The sequence below is a fragment of the Heterodontus francisci genome, chromosome 10 (genome assembly GCF_036365525.1).
Source record: "Heterodontus francisci isolate sHetFra1 chromosome 10, sHetFra1.hap1, whole genome shotgun sequence".
NCBI classification, from domain to species: Eukaryota; Metazoa; Chordata; class Chondrichthyes; order Heterodontiformes; family Heterodontidae; genus Heterodontus; species Heterodontus francisci.
In genome coordinates, this window is record NC_090380.1 from 86,555,945 (window position 1) to 86,578,456 (window position 22,512).

General features: G+C 46.9%; 1 protein-coding gene across 1 annotated transcript in view; it reads right to left on the reverse strand.

Moving 5' to 3' along the window:
• Positions 1 to 743: 743 nt before the first annotated feature.
• The window catches only part of LOC137374595 (uncharacterized), a 108,886-nt gene continuing 87,117 nt past the window's right edge, over positions 744 to 22,512 (reverse strand). Inside the window, exons 5-6 of the mRNA XM_068040933.1 lie at positions 11,389 to 11,521; positions 744 to 1,200 (exon numbers count right to left, since the gene is read on the reverse strand). Coding sequence (XP_067897034.1) covers positions 907 to 1,200; positions 11,389 to 11,521 — 427 coding nt within the window. The 3' untranslated portion in view covers positions 744 to 906. The remainder of the gene's footprint in view (positions 1,201 to 11,388; positions 11,522 to 22,512) is intronic.

Below are 22,512 nucleotides of genomic sequence, written 5' to 3' on the forward strand. Positions count from 1 at the left end.
GCTCTCTCCAGCCGCTCCACCCCCCCCTCACTGCTCTCTCCAGCCGCCAGCCCCCCCTCGCAGCTCTCTGCAGCCGCTCCGCTCCTCCCCCCTCACCGCTCTCTCCGGCCGCTCCAACCCCCCTCGCTGCTCTCTCCAGCCGCTCCACCCCCACTCACTGCTCTCTCCAGCTGCTCCCCCCCCCCTCTCGCTGCTCTCTGCAGAAGCTCTGCTCCTTCCCCCTCGCTGCTCTCTCCGGCCGCTCCACCCCCCCCTCACTGCTCTCTCCGGCCGCTCCACTCCCCCACTCACTTCTCTCTCCAGCTGCTCCCCCCACTCGCTGCTCTCTGCAGCCGCTCCGCTCCTCCACCCTCGCTGCTCTCTCCGGCTGCTCCAACCCCCCTCGCTGCTCTTTCCGGCCGCTCCACTCCCCACCTTGCTGCTCTCTCCGGCCACTCCGCTTACCCCCCCTCGCTGCTCTATCCGGCTGCCCCACTCTTTCCGGCCGCTCCACTCCCCCCCGTCTTGCCCCCTCCCCTGCCTGCTCCGCTACCCCTCCACCAACCTCGGCCCAGTCCACTCCTCCCCTCCCCCCATCCCTATCCCGCTCTGCTCCCCCGCCCCCATGCCCAGCCCGCTCCGCTCCCCTCCCCCCCAGCCCTGTCCCTGGCCCACTCCGCTCCACTCCCCCCCGTCCCTGGCCCATTCCGCTCCCCCCCCCCGGCCCACGGCCCGCACTACTCCCACCTGGCCCACTCGCTCGCTCTCTCCCTCCCGCTATTGTGTGCTGCTATGTGTTTAGGTTAGGTTGCCTTCGTGTGATTATTTGAGCAGCGCCATCTTTAGTCCTGGCAGCTGACTGAAGTCACAGACTGTGAAATTTTCGTGGCACAGGCTGCATTTGCGCCTGTGCCACTGCAGCGACACCTAAATAATATGCTGTGACCTCTGGAGCGATGGGACTGAATTAACAGTGCTTTGCTCCCACCATGGCCATAACAGGGGAGAAAGAGGTCGGGTTTTTTGTGGGGGAGAAGGGTTACAATAAACCTGTTGAATTCTCTTGAGACTCAAAGTCCAGATAGTTGCAGGCCTGTAGCAATTGTAGATTTCTCTCTTGATTGAAGGTACTGTTGAAGTTTGTGGGTCACTCCTAGCTCTCTCTCTGCTGTATGATGTAGATGTTGGATTTTTCCAGCAGGGCATGTGCTTTCTGGTTTTCTAGAATGCGAGCAGTTACAAGTCACTTCACCTTCAGGGTCAGTCTCACCCTCTCTCTCTCTCTCTCTGGCTGTCTTTTTATTAAAAGATAAGATGGTCATCTCTCACCTCCTGTTAGTAACATTCTGGGTTTTTTTACCCACGGTGAACACACAATGGCCCAGGGGGTGGCTATTCACACCTCCTTTGTTTTAGAAGACATTCAATTCTGGAATGTTTTTATGATAGGTGTAAGATTGATTTCATTATCACCTTTTGGCCTTGAAGATTTGGCCTTTGCATTTGTCAGACTGTTTGGATACACAAAAGCCAATCCTCTTTGCTTCGGTGGCCATTTTGGACCATTATTCCCTTTTTTAAAATAAAGGTTCATTTTTTAAAGACAAACTCCATTTTTTCATAACTCTTCAAAGTTACTCTGTGAATATTGTATAACTGCACCTCCAATATGCATGACATTGGACTGCCACTTCTGATGCCAATTAGCAAACCTGCTCCTGAATCATAAAGTGAAGGGTTCAAAGTTCACCCTGAACAGTCCTGATGAATCTCTGTTAAGAAACCTTAAAGTAGGTATGAATTTGATCCAGCGTATTTCTGCATACTTTGCTACAGAGCAGGTATCTTGAACTTCTGGGCTACAGACTGGCAATCAAGTGCATAATCGTCCCCAGCTGACAGTGTCACGACTACAACTATTCTGTCTAATTCTGGGCATCACACTTTAGGAAGTATGTTAAGGCTTTAGAGAGGATGCAGAAAAGATTTACAAGAATGGTTCCAGGGATGAAGGACTTCAGTTATGAGGATAGATTGGAGAATCTGGGGTTGTTCTCCTTGCAGAAGAGAAGGTTGACAGGAGATTTGATAGAGGTGTTCAAAATCATGAGGGGTCTAGACAGAATAGATAGAGATAAGCTGTTCCCATTGGCAGAAGAGCCAAAAACCAGAAGGTACTGACTTAAGGTGAATAGCAAAAGAACCAACGGTGACATGAGGGAAAACATTTTTACACAGCGAGTGGTTAGGATCTGGAACTCACTGTCTGAGAGTGGGGTGGAGGCAGATTCAATTGTGGCTTTCAAAAGGGAATCAGATAAGCACCTGAAAAGAAAACATCTGCAGGGCTATAGGGAAAAGGAGGGGGAGTGGGACTAGCTAATTTGCTCTTACAAAGAGCTGCATGGATACAACAGGCCAAATGGCCTCCTTCTGTGCTGTAACCATTCTATGATTCCATGATTCTATGGTTCTTACTGAGTTATGGGGTGAGATTTTGATGAAGAGGAGCACCTCAGGTATGCCTCATTAGTTGGACTTTTTCCACATGTTTAGGTTTAAAAGATTTTGTCCCACAAAGTTGCTGGAAGGGTGAGCTGATAATGGTGTAGGGAGGGTAACCAGGTATCAGGGACCTCAGGGAACAACGGGACCAACAATATCTCTCCTTATCCAATGAGATTCAAGGATTGAGAAAGAAACAGAGAAAGGGCTGAGGAGGTAGATGAATTAGAGTGGGTGAATTCAATATCAAATCAGGTACTACACAAGATAAGAGCACATGGTTTTGGTGGTAACTTATTAGCATGGATAAAGAATTGGTTAGCTAACAGGAAACAGAGTTGGCAAACTGTAACTAATGGAGTGCCACAGGGATCAGTGCTGGGGCCTCAACTATTTACAATTTATATCAATGGCTTGGATGATGGGACCGAATGTATGATAGCTAAATTTGCTGATGACATCTAGATAGGAAGGAAATTGAGTTGTCAAGAGGAGGTTAAGAGTCTACAAAGGGATGTAGATAGGTTAAGTGAGTGGGAAAAAATTTGGCAGATGGAATATAATGTGGGAAAATGTGAACTTGACCACTTTGGCAGGAAGAATAGAAAAGCAGTGTATTATTTAAATGGAGAGAGATTGCAGAACTCGATGGTACAGAGAGATCTGGGTACATGAATCAAAAAAATGTTAGCATGCAGGTACAGCAAGTGATAAGGAAGGCAAATGGAATGTTGCTGTTTATTGCAAGGGGAATTGAGTATAAAAGTAGGGAAGTTTTACTGCAGCTATATCGGGCCTTGGTGAGACCACATCTGGAGTACTGTGGACAGTTTTGTTCTCCTTATTTGAAAAAAGAATAAAATTGCAGTTAGAAGCAGTTCAGAGATGTTTTACTCGACTCATTCCAGGGATGAAGAGCTTAATAAATGAAGAAATGTTGAACAGGTTGGGCCTATACCCATTAGAATTTAAAAGAATGAGAGGTCATCTCATAGAAACAAATAAGATCCTGAGGGAACTTGATAGAGTGGATACCGGGAGGATGTTTCCTCTTGTGGGGGAGGTTAGAACTGGGGGACACAGTTTAAAGAACAAGAGGTCTCCCTCTTAAGACTGAGATGAGGAGAATTTTTTTCTCTCAGAGGGTCGTTCGTCTGTGGAATTCTCTTCCTCAGAAAGCAGTGGAGGCTGGGTCAGTGAAAAGCCCAAGGCTTTTTATCCATATATAAAGAGCAAGAGGGTAACCAGGGAAAGGGTTGGCCCACTCAAGGACAGAGATGGGAATCTATGTGTGGAGCCAGAGGAAATGGGCAAGGTGGTAAATGAGTACTTTGCATCAGTATTCACCAAAGAGAAGGACTTGGTGGATGATGAGCCTAGGGAAGGGAGTGCAGATAGTCTCAGTCATCTCATTATCAAAAAAGGAGGAGGTGTTGGGTGTCTTGCAAAGCATTAAGGTAGATAAGTCCCCAGGGCCTGATGGGATCGACCCTAGAATACTGAGGGAGGCAAGGGAAGAAATTGCTGGGGCCTTGACAGAAATCTTTGCATCCTCATTGGCTACAAGTGAGGTCCCAGAGGACTGGAGAATAGCCAATGTTGTGCGTTTGTTTAAGAAGGGTGGTAAGGATAATCCAGGAAATTATAGGCCGGTGAGCCTTACATCAGTGGTAGGGAAATTATTAGAGAGGATTCTTTGGGACAGGATTTACTCTCATTTGGAAACAAATGAACTTATTAGCGAGAGACAGCATGGTTTTGTGAAGGGGAGGTCGTGTCTTACTAATTTGATTGAGTTTTTTGAGGAAGTGACGAAGATGATTGATGAAGGAAGGGCAGTGGATGTTATCTATATGGACTTTAGTAAAGCCTTTGACAAGGTCCCGCATGGCAGACTGGTACAAAAGGTGAAGTCACACGGGATCAGAGGGAAGCTGGCAAGATGGATACAGAACTGGCTCGGTCATAGAAGACAGAGGGTAACAGTGGATGGGTGTTTTTCTGAATGGAGGGATGTGACTAGTGGTGTTCCGCAGGGATCAATGCTGGGACCTTTGCTGTTTGTAGTATACATAAATGATTTGGAGGAAAATGTAGCTGGTCTGATTAGCAAGTTTGCGGACGACACAAAGGTTGGTGGAGTTGCGGATAATGATGAGGATTGTCAGAGGATACAGCAGGATATCGATCGATTGGAGACTTGGGCGGAGAAATGGCAGATGGAGTTTAATCCGGACAAATGTGAGGTAATGCATTTTGGAAGGTCTAATGCAGGTGGGAAGTATACAGTAAATGGCAGAACCCTTAGGAGTATTGACAGGCAGAGAGATCTGGGCGTACAGGTCGACAGATCACTGAAAGTGGCAACGCAGGTGGATAAGGTAGTCAAGAAGGCATACGGCATGCTTGCCTTCATCAGTCGGGGCATAGAGTATAAAAATTGGCAAGTCATGCTGCAGCTGTACAGAACCTTAGTTAGGCCACACTACCAGAAAGACGTGGAGGCTTTGGAGAGGGTACAGAGGAGGTTTACCAGGATGTTGCCTGGTCTGGAGGGCATTAGCTATGAGGAGAGGTTTGAAAAACTCGGATTGTTTTCACTGGAACGACGGAGGTGGAGGGGCGACATGATAGAGGTTTACAAAGTTAAGAGCGGCATGGACAGAGTGGATAGTTAGAAGTTTTTTCCCAGGGCGGAAGAGTCAGTTACTAGGGGACATAGGTTTAAGGTGCGAGGGGCAAAGTTTAGAGGGGATGTGTGAGGCAAGTTTTTTATACAAAGGGTGGTGAGTGCCTGGAACTTGCTGCCAGGGGAGGTGGTGGAAGCAGATACGATAGTGACGTTTAAGAGACATCTTGACAAATACATGAATAGGAAGGGAATAGAGGGATATGGGCCCCAGAAGTGCAGAAGGTGTTAGTTTAGGCAGGCATCAAGATCGGCGCAGGCTTGGAGGGCCGAATGGCCTGTTCCTGTGCTGTGCTGTTCTTTGTTCTTTATTCAAGGCTGAGTTAGTTAGAATTTTGACAGACAAGTGAGTCAAGGGTTATTGGGTGGTTGTAGGGGGCGGTGGGGGTGTGCAGACAGGAAAATGGAGTTGAGACCATAACCAGATCAGCCATGATCTTATCGAATGGCCTACTCCTGCTCCTGTCCCATGTTCCTATAAGAGAAATAGAGAGAAGGAAAGAAATATTGAGAGAGAAAAAGAAAAGAGGCAGGGAAAGTCAGAAAAAAATAATTAAAAATGTAATTTTTTAAATCTCCTCAAACAATTCACATGCTGAAAGAGTGATACTCCATGGACAGAATTTTCGAATCACATCGGAGGCAAGACCGGAGGCAGCAGAGCCAGAAAAGTGGTGTTCTAGAGCAGAGCTCCAGTTTGCCAGCATGTTCCTGCCTGTAGCCCATTTTGGTAGAGGACTGGTAGGGGTTGGGCAGCGGGGGGGGGGGGGGGCGGGGGGGGTGGTGACAGCTACCTGCTTGCAAGCAGCATGTAGCCCATTAAGGGAATTAAAGAACATTATATTCTGAGGCTGACTGGAATTTTCCAGTTGGCCAGCGGGCCCTCTGTGGCAGCCGAAGCCCGGCCGATGTATGGAGGCAGCCTCCTGGCGGTAGACCGAGGGACCAGCACTCCAGCATCATTTTAAACCCCCCTCCGCAGTCAAAATACCAAGATGGCCACAGCTACTCTGTGGAGGGGATTCACACCCACAATGGTCTTCAGCCCTGCATTGGCAGCTCCCAACTCTGATGGTGGGGCTGCCGATGAGCCAGTGCTGGATGACCTCCTAGAGATCCTCCAGCCTTGGAAGCCCACCCTCCCGGAGGCGGCCACTTAATTGTCCGCTTCTTCAAAAATTGTCCTCTGAGTCCCAACCCCGGTTTATGTGGGTTCCCAACCTGTGGTTCCTCCTGACTGCAGAATCAGGACCCACAAACGAAAATTCAGCCCCACAAGTATAATTGTTTACTTTCTGGGCCAATGAGGTTGAATGGCAGTCATTAACAATTTTCACATTGTGGAAAGGATACTTCCATTGATAATTACAAAACTTAACTTTCTGTGATGAGTTTAATGGGCAATTAATGTACAAATGCCTCAATTCACCAAACTAATTCCTGGGATGGAGGGATTGTCCTAGAAGGAAAGATTAAATTGACTTGGGCCTTTATTCTCAGGAGTTAGAAAAATGAGAGGTGATCTCATTTAAATATACAAAATTCTTACAGGGCGCGACAGGGTTGATGCAGGAGGGATGTTTCCTCTGGCTGGGGAGTCTAGAACCAGGGGACACAGTCTCAGAATAAGGGGCAGGCCATTTAGGACTGAAATGAGGAGGAATTTCTTCACTCAGAGGGTGGTGAATCTTTGGAATTCTTTGCCCCAGAGGGCTGTGGAGGCTCAGTCATTGAGTATGCTCAAGACTGAGATCAATAGATTTCTACATATTAAAAACATCAAGGGTTTTGGGGATAGTGCAGAAAAATGGTGTTGAAGTAGAAGAGCAGCCAAGATCACATTGAATGGCAGAGTGGTCTCGAAGGGCTGAATGGCCTTCTCCTGCTCCTATACCTGACGCTCTTATGTTTGTAACGTCTTGAAAATAACAGGGTGGTTAAGCTCGAGATGCCGCTTTCACAAAGCTAACAGTGAAGTGGCACAAAAACAAGAAATGCTGGAGCCACTCAGCAGGTCTGGCAGCATCTGTGAAAACAGAAGCAGAGTTAACGTTTCGGGTCAGTGACCCTTCTTCGGAACTGTGAAGTGGCAAAAATCAGTTAGCAACTTGTGGCAGCTTACAATTCATGAGGCATCTCTTCCTTGCTGCATGTGCGAATTAATAATGGCATGCTTTGTTCACCTGCCGTTACAGTTTCAGGAAAAGCTGGTTCATTAAGGTACTTAGGTTCTGGCAGATGAGGTGAGTTTGGTAATGCACAGTTTGGAGTATTCATATTGCTTGTTTCTACTCATTGGTTTTACAGTGGTCAATCAAAGGAACCTTGGAACAAGAAGTAAAGTGCAATGCCGATAGCACACAATCCATTGTATGAACCTTGGGAAAGTTTTTTTTGAAGTAAATACACACGAACCAACACTGAAATTGTGGCCGGAATTTTAGCTTCTCAAATTGGGCGTCCTCGGAGGCGGCTGCAGTGAAAAATGGGGGGCAATAACTTCAAAACGGGACCCTGATATCATGACGCTATATTTCCATCTTACACCTGTTGGACGTCAGGCAATTTAAATCCCCCTCCACAGTCAAAATACCAAGATGGCCACAGCTACTCTGTGGAGGGGATTCACACCCACAATGTCAATTGCCAATTTAAGGCAATTGACGGCCATATTGCGTCACCCGTGCCATTTTACATTCTACGCATGGGTCACACAGTGCGGGGGGGGGGTGGGGGGGACAGTGCTCACAGACCCAGCAGCTTTAAATGAGTGGCAACTCACTGAAGGAGCTAGAGGTACTGGAATTTTCTATTTTGTGTGTTTTATTTAGCATCAAATTCCAAGGTTGGGGCTGATATTGCTGGCTCACCAGGGCTCACTTGAGTGATTAATACTTCTGGTAAGGCCATAGCTTCTGTGATTTACCCCAGACAGGGGGTGGGCAGGTGGGGGTGGGGGTTGCGAGTGCCTGTCCTTTGCAGCAGGCAGCAAAAAGCTGTCCCTAATGCATCTTTGGGACGCTGCTACCATGGGCATTATCCATTCTGGAGGAGGGTCCTCCAACGAGGAAGAGGACGGCACAAGGAGGGACAGGTAGCCAAAGAAACCAGCGGCCTGCTGACCAGCTGCAGCCTGGTAATGGGGGAGGGGCAAAAGGCCACAGAGTGCACCGGCCGCAAAGATCTGTCAGGAGTCATCGGCGAACTGTGGGGCCATCGGGTTGGTTCTCTCTGCCATTTCCGCAAGCAGGTACTGATCCTCCAATGTCTCAGCTTGGTATCTGTGAAGGTCGGGTGGTTCGCCCTTTACAGTCAGAGGACAGGTCGTGTTCTCTGAACCAGCTATACGTGTCCTCAATGTAGCTCTTGCTCGTCCCACTGTACTCTGAGAAGCATGCAGCTTTCTCAGAGCCACTAAAGGTGCTGACAGTCCTTTTATATGGCTATCAGCACCTTCTTCTGGCTCTTGCCCTGACCCCGCAGCACACACCTTCCCGCCCACGCGCACCTATTCTAATCAAAAGTCTGCTGCTGCGACTCTAATTAGATACCTAGCACTCGATCACGGCAGCCGTTGAGTGCAGAATGGGAGCGCCTTTGGCACCGGCTTCCGCGTCCCGGACCACGACCCCACTGGGTCATATTAAATTCCGGCCTGTGTGTTTGTTCTGCAAAATGTTCACTAATTTGAACAGAGCAGACTGTAAAAAGACAGACTGTGAAGTGGATTATAATCCTAGCCCCTTTTTGGGACCATCCTGGATCAGATGTACTCCCCAGATGATCACTCTCACGTCAGGTTGAGAAAGACACATCTCACAGACACTAGAATAGGTCTGAAGAACTGATCTAACTCTCCCCAAAGGAGAGGAACCAGCTGAGGATATTATCGTCCTCCAGATAGCCTTTGCAACAAGTTCTGGCCAGATTACAACAACCCAGATATTATAAGGGTCCGGGCACCTCTCCTCAATAATGTACCTCTCCACTGAAGAGTTTACGGAGATAGGTTCTTGAGTTTGAGATACAGAAGATTATATGTGGCAATATATTTTCTAAATTATATAAAAGTTTTTTGGAGAACCGAACATGCAATTCACATTTGATGGGAAAGTCAATCACAACATGAATGGTTCTAGGAAAAGAAAGAAAGTATAGGCCGGAATTTTACAGCCTCCCACAGGAGCGGGCTGGTGGCGGGGTGGGGCCATAAAATTGAGTGGGAGGCGGGGGTTGCCATTCCCAATGCTTTCCTGCCCCCACTGAAATTTTGCAAGGGGCAGTGGCGGCAAGAAACGGCCCCCCTGCCCCAGGCCAAACAAGGCCCTCAAGTGGCCAATTAACAGCCATTTAAGGGCCTCCTCCTGCCGCTGCTCGTATTTTACCAGCGGCGGGCAAGCGGTTAAAAACTTGGAGCCTCCTTGCGGGCTGTGAGGGGAGGGGGGGTCCTCCTGATGGAGCACCCTGTGCCACACAGAGGGCTGCCCCTGAAGTCCCAACCACTCCCACAGAAAGAAAGTCGCCCCACCCCCCACAACCAACCCCCCTTGCCTCGCTGGAGCCCAGCTGATTTTCCCTGGTAAGGCCCCAAAAACGTACCTGTCTTCCAGGGTCATCGTCCCTGTTGCGGCTGTAGCTGGGTTGTAGTCTCAGTAGTGGCCATCGCTCCCAGTGGTGCTACTGGGACTAAGAGCTGCCGGCCCGCTGATTGACCCCACAGCAGCTCCATTAGGTGGGACTTCCTGCCTCAGAGAGGTGGAGGTCCCGCCCAAGGCCAATAAAGGGCTCAGGGAGTGTAAAATCCCGGCATGGCTCCATAGGCCCGGTGGAGGTGGGCTCGGCCCTAACTTTTTAACCGGTGGGTGGGGCCTCCCGCCCAACATAAAATTCCGGCAATAATCTTATTTTTTGGAGAGAATCCAAGTTTTAAGTCTAAATATTGTTGCAGTAAAACATTTAAGAAATTCATCATCACACTTTAAGTAACATTTATCTTAAATCCCCAAGTAGAAAGCTACAGAGTTTGGCGAAATACGTCTATCCCAATTAAGGGGAGAACTATTGTTGCCGCATCACAGTAGCTGTACCTTTACCACGAGAAACGCTGGAGTGAATCCAACAATTCTAAAGATCCACTGTGTGGTTCCAATACTGTTTCTAAGCTGCAGAGAGTGGTTGGTTGGTGCAGAATGACTTATTTGCTCATTTCGAAAGAAAGGGAGATTTGCATTCATATAACACCTTTCACAAACTCATGATTTCCCAAAGTGCTTCACAGCCAATGAAATATGTTTGACGTGTACTGTAATGCATGCCCCCACTTGCCAAGAATGAGGCATATTAATTTCGCCACATGAAAATTGATTTTTAAACTGTTACTGGAGTAAAGAAAGAACTTGCTTTTTAAAAGAAAGCAACACCAGACCCTTGACTGGAAAGACATTGCATATTTACAGACTGTGCTTATAAGGGACAAAAGACCATTCCCCGATACATTCAATCCACAATGGACTTTTGATTACCAGACGTTGCAGGTGGAGGAGCTAGCATTCCAGGTTAGCTTCTAAGTTGGTCGAATACTCAAACAGACATGGTCAGACCAGTTTAGTCACATGACTAACTGACTGCTGAAGGTTTTTTTTGAACTTGCCACAGAGAATTTGAATTCAGAAATCTGTTTGCTGATGGATTGCCACAGCCTATCCTATGTCTGCTCTCATCTCTCTCACCAGCTTTGGAATCCATTGAAGACATAGGAACCCCGAGAGAGAAAAGTGTCCTACAGTGAACAAGGTTTAAGAAGAAAACTGGGCCCCCAACAAAAGCAAGACCTACTTACAAACAAGGACTACAGTGAGCTCGAAGCACAGTAACAAAACCCCTCTTCAGAGATTGCCTCAAATCTCTCCACTAGTTTTCTTCTCTTTTCTGTCTCTATTTGCATGTGCGTGTTGCGTATGCATGCTAGTGTGGGGCATGGCGTGTATCCGTAGGCACTAACCGAATTAGAGTTTAAGTTTAAGTTTTAATAAATTTGACTTTTCTTCTTTAAACCTAAGAAAACCTGTTTTTGCTCATTTCTTTGCCTTATAATTGGAAAGTGGTGAACAAGGATTCAGCAAGAGGGAGCTCAAAACACAGTGTGTTTAAAAACAAAATTCTATTACAGTAAGACCAGGTGAAGGCTGAAAGGGACCCCTAGCCACCTTTCTCACCTGCTCGTAACAGTAGTCACTGGTCAGGGTTGTAATATAGGAAAATCTTGTACTGAAACAAGTTGCTTCCAGGCATGGTTGGTCTGGGATAAAAACAAGAAATGCTGGAAATACTCCGCAGGTTTGGCAGCATCTGTGGAGAGAGAAGCAGAGTTAATGTTTCAGGACAGTGACCCTTTTTCAGAACTGTCAAATATTAGAACTGTGCAAGGTTATAAGCAAGTAAAGCGGGGGTGGGGTAAGAGATAACAAAGGAGAAGGTGTAGATAGGACAAGGTCACAGAATAGCTGACCAGCAGGTCATGGAGCAAAGGCAAAAATTATGTTAATGGTGTGTTGAAAGACAAAGCATTAGTACAGATAGGGTGTTAACGGACTGAAAATTGAACAGACGCAAGTACAAACATGAAAAAAACAGTGGGTAAGCAAACTGAACAAACTAAGATGAAATAAAATAAAATAAACACAAAAAATATTTTAAAAAGGAAGAAGAAAAAACAACTAAAAATAAAAGTAAAATGGGGGACCCATCATGCTCTGAAATTATTGAACTCAATGTTCAGTCCGGCCGGCTGTAGTGTGCCTAATCGGCAAATAAGATGCTGTTCTTCGAGCTTGCGTTGATGTTCACTGGAATACTGTAGCAATCCCAGGATAGAGATGTGAACATGAGAGCAGAGGGGAGTGTTGAAATGGCAAGCAACCGGAAGCTCGAGGTCATGCTTGCAGACTGAGCGGAGGTGTTCCGCAAAGCGGTCACCCAGTCTGCGTTTGGTCTCCCCAATGTAGAGGAGATCACGATGTGAGCAGTGAATACTCAATACTACATTGAAAGAAGTACAAGCAAATCGCTGCTTCACCTGAAAGGAGTGTTTGGGGCCTGGAATAGTGAGGAGAGAGGAGGTAAATGGGCAGGTATTACACATCCTGCGATTGCAGGGGAAGGTGCCATGGGAAGGGGACGAGGTGGTGGGGGTAATAGAGGAGTGGACCAGGGTGTTGTGGAGGGAATGATTCCTTCGGAATGCTGACAGGTGAAGGGAGTGGAAGGTGTGTTTAGTCGTGGCATCACGCTGGAGATGGCAGAAATGGCAGAGGATGATCCTTTGGATATGGAGGCTGATGGGGTGGAAAGTGAGGACAAGGGGAACCCTGTCACGGTTTTGGGAGGGAGGGGAAGGGGTGAGGGTAGAGGTGTGGGAAATGGGCCTGACACAGTTGAGGGCCCTGTCAACCACAGTGGGGGGGGGGGGGGGAATCCTCGGTTGAGGAAAAAAGAGGACATATCAGAAGCGCTGTCATGGAAGGTTGCATCATCAGAGCAGATGCGTCGGAGAAGGAGAAACTGGGAGAATGGAATGGAGTCCTTACAGAAGGCAGGATGTGAAGAAGTTTCATCGAGGTAACTGTGGGAGTCAGTGGGCTTCTAAACGATATTAGTAGACAGCCTATCCCCAGAGATGGAGACAGAGAAATAGAGGAAGGGAATGGAAGTGTCTGAGATGGACCATGTAAAGGTAAGAAAAGGGTGGAAATTAGAAGCAAAGTTGATAAAGTTTTCCAGTTCGGGGCGGGAGCAGGAAACGGCACCGATACAGTCACCAACGTGCCGGAAAAAGAGTTGGGGGAGGGGGCCTGAGTAGGAATGGAACAAGGAATGTTCGACATATCCCACAAAAAGACAAGCATAACTAGGACCCATGCGGGTACCCATAGCAACACCTTTCACTTGACAGAAGTGAGTGGAGTTGAAGGAGAAGTTGTTCAATGTGAGAACAAGTTAAGCCAGTCAGTGGAGGGTGGTGGTGGATTGGGACTGGTTGGGCCTCTGTTCAAGGAAGAATGGTTGGTGTGGTGGTGCTTTGTCTCAAATTGAACATAACTGGAAAATGAAAAGAGGCCAATTAGGGCAGGACAAGCTGTTAGAAGAGGGATGAGGAGGAGGGATCTGAGCAGAAGTAAAACATTCAGGCTTGGGCTGTCAAGTGGCAAGTAACATTCGTGCCCCACAAGTGCCAGGCAATGACTATCTCCAACGAGAGAGAGTCTAACCATTTTCTCTTGACACTCAATGGCATTACCATCACTGACTCTCCCACCAACATCGTGGGAGTTACCGTTGATCAGAAACTTAATTGGACCAGCCATATAAATACTGTGGTTACAAGAGCAGGTCAGAGGCTGGGAATTCTGCTGCAAGTAACCCACCTCCTGACTGCCCAAAGCTTGTCCACCATCTACAAAGCACAAGTCAGGAGTGTGATGGAATAGTCTCCATTGCCTTTATGAGTGCATCTCCAACAACACTCAAGAAGCTCGACACCATCCAGGACAAAGCAGCCCATTTAATCGGCACCCCATCCACCACCTTCAACATTCACTCCCTCCACCACTGATGCACAGTGGCAGCAGTGTGTACCATCTACAAGATGCACGGCAACAACTCACCAAGGCTCCTTCGACAGTACCTTCCAAACACGCGACCACTACCACCTAGAAGGACAAGAGCAGCCGATGCATGGGAACAACACTACCTGCAAGTTCCCCTCCAAGCCACACACCATTCTAACTTGGAACTATAATTCCGTTTCTTCACTGTCGCTGGGTCAAAATCCCTAACACCACAGTGAGTGTACCTAGACCAGATGGACTGCAGCGGTTCAAGAAGGTGGCTCACCACCACCTTCTCAAGGGCAATTAGGGATGGGCAATAAATGCTGCATCCAGTAGTTTCTGGAAGCAAATGGTCTGAGCAAAACCCTTGAACTTGGAACCAAGGCCTTCACTATGTGCCACACCTCCCCTCGTAGACTTCAGGACTTTTAAATAGCAGTACAAACCAATAAACTCTTCTACTAACTCAGCAACAGCCAGTAAAAATCAATCAGGGTGGCACAGTGGCACAGTGGTTAGCACCGCAGCCTCACAGCTCCAGGGACCCGGGTTCAATTCTGGGTACTGCCTGTGTGGAGTTTGCAAGTTCTCCCTGTGACTGCGTGGGTTTTCGCCGGGTGCTGCGGTTTCCTCCCACTGCCAAAGACTTGCAGGTGATAGGTAAATTGGCCATTGTAAATTGCTCCTAGTGTAGGTAGGTGATGGAGAATAAGGGATTACTGTAGGGTTAGTATAAATGGGTGGTTCTTGGTTGGCACAGACTCGGTGGGCCGAAGGGCCTGTTTCAGTGCTGTATCAGTAAATAAATAATATGAAAGTATGTTCTTGCATGTTCAGCTGTGCAAGGTTATAAGAGGGAAATAACTGAAGCATTCGAGTTGAAAATGGCACTGCTGGCATCAAATAAGCAGATATGCTGACTGATGCCAGGATCTGCCTACTGTGTATATGTCTGGCTCAGGCTTCCTGCATCCAGACTAATGCCCTTACCAAAATGTCATCTGGTGCACACGTGATGTGGATGCCATATTGGACTCAAAGCGGAGCCCATAGCACCAAGAATATGGGAACTACACAACCAATTTTGCTACCGGATCGTGCACTGTAGTATAAGGGTCTGAAAGGGTTAACCTTGAGAGAGGGTAAAGAATACCTCCTACCATGATGATGGAAGAGATTAGATGTGAGAGAGACTTGAAGCTATATGCAGTGTGGCTTTGGTGGAGTCACACAGACTCGTGTGAAGATGTATATCGTTCTAACATAATAAATATTAATGTTCTAACTACCCTAGATTGAAGTATCTCTCTCAGCTAGACTAATTAAGGTGGCAGCATACCAAACAAGCATACAATAGACCACATCCACTCGGAAGTGTGTACCTGTAGAACAAATTTTAAATGGACCATAAAGAGAACAAAGAACAAAGAAAATTACAGCACAGGAACAGGCCCTTCGGCCCTCCAAGCCTGCGCCGATCCAGATCCTCTATCTAAACATGTCGCCTATTTTCTAAGGGTCTGTATCTCTTTTCTTCCTCCCCATTCATGTATCTGTCTAGATACATCTTAAAAGACGCCATCGTGCCCGCATCTACCACCTCCGCTGGCAACGCGTTCCAGGCACCCACCACCCTCTGCGTAAAGAACTTTCCACGCATATCCCCCCTAAACTTTTCCCCTCTCACTTTGAACTCGTGTCCTCTAGTAATTGAATCCCCCACTCTGGGAAAAAGCCTCTTGGTATCCACCCTGTCTATACCTCTCATGATTTTGTACACCTCAATCAGGTCCCCCCTCAACCTCCGTCTTTCTAATGAAAATAATCCTAATCTACTCAACCTCTCTTCATAGCTAGCGCCCTCCATACCAGGCAACATCCTGGTGAACCTCCTCTGCACCCTCTCCAAAGCATCCACATCCTTTTGGTAATGTGGCGACCAGAACTGCACGCAGTATTCCAAATGTGGCCGAACCAAAGTCCTATACAACTGTAACATGACCTGCCAACTCTTGTACTCAATACCCCGTCCGATGAAGGAAAGCATGCCATATGCCTTCTTGACCACTCTATTTACCTGCGTTGCCACCTTCAGGGAACAGTGGACCTGAACACCCAAATCTCTCTGGACATCAATTTTCCCCAGGACTTTTCCATTTACTGTATAGTTCACTCTTGAATTGGATCTTCCAAAATGCATCACCTCGCATTTGCCCTGATTGAACTCCATCTGCCATTTCTCTGCCCAACTCTCCAATCTATCTATATTCTGCTGTATTCTCTGACAGTCCCCTTCACTATCTGCTACTCCACCAATCTTAGTGTCGTCTGCAAACTTGCTAATCAGTCCACCTATACTTTCCTCCAAATCATTAATGTCTCTTTTCTTTCTCTTTTGGGCATCCTTATCTCGAGAGACAATGGATACGCGCCTGGAGGTGGTCAGTAGTTTGTGAAGCAGCGCCTGGAGTGGCTATAAAGGCCAATTCTGGAGTGACAGGCTCTTCCACAGGTGCTGCAGAGAAATTTGTTTGTCGGGGCTGTTGCACAGTTGGCTCTCCCCTTGCGCCTCTGTCTTTTTTCCTGCCAACTACTAAGTCTCTTCGACTCGCCACAATTTAGCCCTGTCTTTATGGCTGCCCGCCAGCTCTGGCGAATGCTGGCAACTGACTCCCACGACTTGTGATCAATGTCACACGATTTCATGTCGCGTTTGCAGACGTCTTTATAGCGGAGACATGGACGGCCGGTGGGTCTGATACCAGTGGCGAGCTCGCTGTACAATGTGTCTTTGGGGATCCTGCCATCTTCCATGCGGCTCACATGGCCAAGCCATCTCAAGCGCCGCTGACTCAGTAGTGTGTATAAGCTGGGGGTGTTGGCCGCTTCAAGGACTTCTGTGTTGGAGATATAGTCCTGCCACCTGATGCCAAGTATTCTCCGAAGGCAGCGAAGATGGAATGAATTGAGACGTCGCTCTTGGCTGGCATACGTTGTCCAGGCCTCGCTGCCGTAGAGCAAGGTACTGAGGACACAGGCCTGATACACTCGGACTTTTGTGTTCCGTGTCAGTGCGCCATTTTCCCACACTCTCTTGGCCAGTCTGGACATAGCAGTGGAAGCCTTACCCATGCGCTTGTTGATTTCTGCATCTAGAGACAGGTTACTGGTGATAGTTGAGCCTAGGTAGGTGAACTCTTGAACCACTTCCAGAGCGTGGTCGTCAATATTGATGGATGGAGCATTTCTGACGTCCTGCCCCATGATGTTCGTTTTCTTGAGGCTGATGGTTAGGCCAAATTCATTGCAGGCAGACGCAAACCTGTCGATGAGACTCTGCAGGCACTCTTCAGTGTGAGATGTTAAAGCAGCATCGTCAGCAAAGAGGAGTTCTCTGATGAGGACTTTCCGTACTTTGGACTTCGCTCTTAGACGGGCAAGGTTGAACAACCTGCCCCCTGATCTTGTGAGGAGGAAAATTCCTTCTTCAGAGGATTTGAACGCATGTGAAAGCAGCAGGGAGAAGAAAATCACAAAAAGTGTGGGTGCGAGAACACAGCCCTGTTTCACACCACTCAGGATAGGAAAGGGCTCTGATGAGGAGCCACCATGTTGAATTGTGCCTTTCATATTGTCATGGAATGAGGTGATGATACTTAGTAGCTTTGGTGGACATCCAATCTTTTCTAGTAGTCTGAAGAGACCACGTCTGCTGACGAGGTCAAAGGCTTTGGTGAGATCAATGAAAGCAATGTAGAGGGGCATCTGTTGTTCACGGCATTTCTCCTGTATGTGACGAAGGGAGAACAGCATGTCAATGGTCGATCTCTCTGCACGAAAGCCACACTGTGCCTCAGGGTAGACGCGCTCGGCCAGCTTCTGGAGCCTGTTCAGAGCGACTCGAGCAAAGACTTTCCCCACTATGCTGAGCAGGGAGATTTCACGGTAGTTGTTGCAGTCACCGCGGTCACCTTTGTTTTTATAGAGGGTGATGATGTTGGCATCGCGCATGTCCTGGGGTACTGCTCCCTCGTCCCAGCACAGGCATTAATGTATATCACAAACAACAGTGGTCCCAGCACGGATCCCTGTGGAACACCACTGGTCACACGTCTCCATTTTGAGAAACTCCCTTCTACTGCTACTCTCTGTCTCCTGTTGCCCAGCCAGTTCTTTATCCATCTAGCTAGTACACCTTGGACCCCATGTGCCTTCACTTTCTCCATCAGCCTGCCATGGGGAACCTTATCAAACGCCTTACTGAAGTCCATGTATATGACATCTACAGCCCTTCCCTCATCAATCAACTTTGTCACTTCCTCAAAGAATTCTATTAAGTTGGTAAGACATGACCTTCCCTGCACAAAACCATGTTGCCTATCACTGATAAACCCATTTTCTTCCAAATGGGAATAGATCCTATCCCTCAGTATCTTCTCCAGCAGCCTCCCTACCACTGACGTCAGGCTCACCGGTCTATAATTACCTGGATTATCCCTGCTACCCTTCTTAAACAAGGGGACAACATTAGCAATTCTCCAGTCCTCCGGGACCTCACCCGTGTTTAAGGATGCTGCAAAGATATCTGTTAAGGCCCCAGCTATTTCCTCTCTCGCTTCCCTCAGTAACCTGGGATAGATCCCATCCGGACCTGGGGACTTGTCCACCTTAATGCCCTTTAGAATACCCAACACTTCCTCCCTCCTTATGCCAACTTGACCTAGAGTAATCAAACATCTGTTCCTAACCTCAACATCCGTCATGTCCCTGTCCTCGGTGAATACCGATGCAAAGTACTCGTTTAGAATCTCACCCATTTTCTCTGACTCCAAGCATAACATTCCTCCTTTGTCCTTGAGTGGGCAAATCCTTTCTCTAGTTACCCTCTTTCTCCTTATATATGAATAAAAGGCTTTGGGATTTTCTTTAACCCTGTTTGCTAAAGATATTTCATGACCCCTTTTCGCACTCTTAATTCCTCGTTTCGACCATCTTTCGATTCCCCCAATATGTTTATGGTGAAAATATTTTAGAATCCAGAAGAGGGCAGCGGAGGGTAGAATTAGAATCACAGCAACAATTGTCAAGTTTTAACTCCTTTATAATTTGTTATTTTCACATATGTTTCCCAGAATGTGCTTAAAAACGTGAGTTCATGACCCTCGCTATTATGAGTGTGCACAAAACACAGCAGTTTTGCCGAGGAAGAGATACACTGTGACTTGCGAATTGCCACAAATTGTTGGATGATTTGTGCTGCTCTGCAATTCGCCTGGTATTATTGGAATTCTCCCAACACATTCAAAGTGGAAGTGCATCCAGAAGAGGGCAGCAGAGTAGAATTAGAATCCCAGCAACCATGGTAAAAATTTGATTCCTTTTTGTATTGTTATTTGCACATTTTTTGATTCCAGAAAGTGCTGAAAAAATAAGAATCATAGAATGGCTACAGCACAAAAGGAGGCCATTCAGCCATTCGTATCCATGCTGCCTCTCCACAAGAGCAACTCAGCTAGTCCTACTCTCCAGCCTTTTCCCCGTAGCCCTGCAATTTTTTTTTTTCTCTTCAGATAATTATCCAATTCTCTTTTGAAAGTCTCGACTGAATCTGCCTCCAACTGGAGTATTGTGTCCAATTCTGGGCACTACTCTTTAGGAAGGATGTGAAGGCTTTAGAGAGGGTGCAGAAAAGATTTCCAGGATGAGCGATTTCAGTTACATGGTAAGACTGTGCATTCCAGATCCTAAGCACTCACTGTGTAAAAACAATTTCCTCATGCCGCCTTCGATTCTTTTGCAATTCACCTTAAATCGATATCCTCTACTTCTTGACACTTCCGTCAACAGGAAGAGTTTCTCCCTATCTAATCTGTCCAGACTGCTCATGATTTTGAACACATCTATCAAATCTTTTCTCAATCTTCTCTTCTCCAAGGAGAACAGCCCCAGCTTCACCAGTCTAACCACGTAACTGAAGTCGCTCATCACCGGAAATTTTTTCTGCACCCTCTCTAAAGCCTTCACATCCTTCCTAAAGGTGTAGTGCCCGGAATTGGACACAATACTCCAGTTGAAGCCAAACTAGTGTTTTATAAAGGTTCACCATAACTTCCTTGCTTTTGTACTCTGTGCCTCTATTTATAAAGCCTAGGATCCTGAAGGCTTATTAATCACTTTCTCAACCTGCGCTGCAATCTTCAATGATTTGTGCACATATACCCCTAGGTCCCTATGCTCCTGCACCGCTTTTAGAATTGCATCCTTTATTTTATATTGCCTATCCTTGTTCTTTCAACCAAAATGTATCATTTCACACTTTTCTGCATTAATTTTCATCTGCCACGTGTACGCCCATTCCACCAGGTTGTCTGTCCTCTTTGAAGTCTATAACTATCCTCCTCACAGTTCACAATACGTCCAAGCTTTGTGTCATCTAAAAAATTTTAATTTATGCCCTGCACACCCAAGTCTACGTCATTAATATATAAACAAGAAAAGTACGGCCACTGGGGGGACCCCACTGTCTACCTTCCTCCAGATCACCACTATTCTGTTTCCATGCTGCCACTGTCCCTTTTATTGCATGGGCTTTAACTTGCTGACAAACCTGTTAAGTGGCACTTTATCAAGTGCCTTTTGGAAGTCTATGTACACCACATCAAACACATTACCCTCATCAACCCTCTCTGTTACCTCATCAAAAAACTCAATCACATTAGTTAAACATGGTTTGCCTTTAACAAATCCATTCTGGTTTGCCTCAATTAATCCACATTAACAGCAATTTCATGGTATTCACTGCTATTAATGCATTCAAAACACAGCACTTGGTGCCGAGGAAGAGATACACCGTGAGTTGCGAATTGACACACATTGTTGGACAATTTCATAGCATAGGGACAATGTTAATGAGGTAATTTATGTTTCCAATGGCCTTCCACTAAGAAACCAGATAACAATTAATGATAACTGCTCTGCACATATCAAATAAAACATGTGACCAGAATGCATTTTGAACTGGGGAAATTATAAAGGAAAATAAATCCTTCACAGAGAAAAGAAGATGCATGAGGGAATACAACTAAATAATAGAACTTAAAGGAAACAAAGAACACAGATTGGAATAAAAACAAAATACTGCAAATGCTGGAAATCTGAAATAAAAACAAAAAGTGCTGGAAATACTCAGCAGGTCTGGCAGCATCTGTGGAGAGTGAAGCAGAGTTAACGTTTCAACTGTGTGAACCGTCATGAGGACTGTCAAATGTTAGAAAAGAATTAGGTTTAAAGCAAGTGAAGGGTGAGGGAGAGAACAAAGGGGAAGGTGTTTGATAAGGCAGAGGCAGGAGAGATTACTTACATCCATGACTCTTCTGACACCCTACGTCATTTTGACAATTTCCAGTTTCCTGGCCCTAACCCTCTTCACTATGGTCGTCCAATTTCTCTACACCTCCATCCCCCAGCAGGACAGTTTGAGGGCTCTCCGCTTCTTCCTTGAATAGTGACCTAACCAGTCCCCACCCACCACCACCCTCCTCCGCCTGGCTGAACTTGTTCTCACATTGAACAACTTCTCCTTCAACTCCACTCACTTCCGTCAAGTAAAAGGTGTTGCTATGGATACCCACATGGGTCGTAGTTATGCTTGTCTTTTTGTGGCATATATCGAACATTCCTTGTTCCAGTCCTACTCAGGCCCCCTCCCCCAACCCTTTTTCCAGTACATTGATGACTGTATCAGTGCCGTTTCCTGCTCCCGCCCCGAACTGGAAAACGTTACCATCTTTGCTTCCAATTTCCACCCTTCTCTCACCTTTACATGGTCCATCTCTGACACTTCTCTTCCTTTTCTCAACTTCTCTGTCTCCATCTCTGGGGATAGGCTGTCCACTAATATCCTTTATAAGCCCACCGGCTCCCACAGCTACCGCGACTAAATGATTTGGAGGAAAATGTAGCTGGTCTGATTAGTAAGTTTGCGGACGACACAAAGGTTGGTGGAGTTGCGGATAATGATGAGGATTGTCAGAGGATACAGCAGGATATAGATCGGTTGGAGACTTGGGCGGAGAAATGACAGATGGAGTTTAATCCGGACAAATGTGAGGTAATGCATTTTGGAAGGTCTAATACAGGTGGGAGGTATACAGTAAATGGCAGAACCCTTAGGAGTATTGACAGGCAGAGAGATCTGGGCGTACAAGTCCACAGGTCACTGAAAGTGGCAACACAGGTGGATAAGGTAGTCAAGAAGGCATATGGCGTGCTTGCCTTCATCGGTCGGGGCATAGAGTATAAAAATTGGCAAGTCATGTTGCAGCTGTACAGAACCTTAGTTAGGCCACACTTAGAATATTGCGTGCAATTCTGGTCGCCACACTACCAAAAGGACGTGGAGGCTTTGGAGAGGGTACAGAGGAGGTTTACCAGGATGTTGCCTGGTCTGGAGGGCATTAGCTATGAGGAGAGGTTGGAAAAACTCGGATTGTTTTCACTGGAACGACGGAGGAGTGAGGGGCGACATGTTAGAGGTTTACAAGGTTATGAGCGGCATGGACAGAGTGGATAGTCAGAAGCTTTTTCCCAGAGTGGAAGAGTCAGTTACTAGGGGACATAGGTTTAAGGTGCGAGGGGCAAAGTTTAGAGGGGATGTGCGAGGCAAGTTTTTTCCACAGAGGGTGGTGAGTGCCTGGAACTTGCTGCCAGGGGAGGTGGTGGAAGCAGATA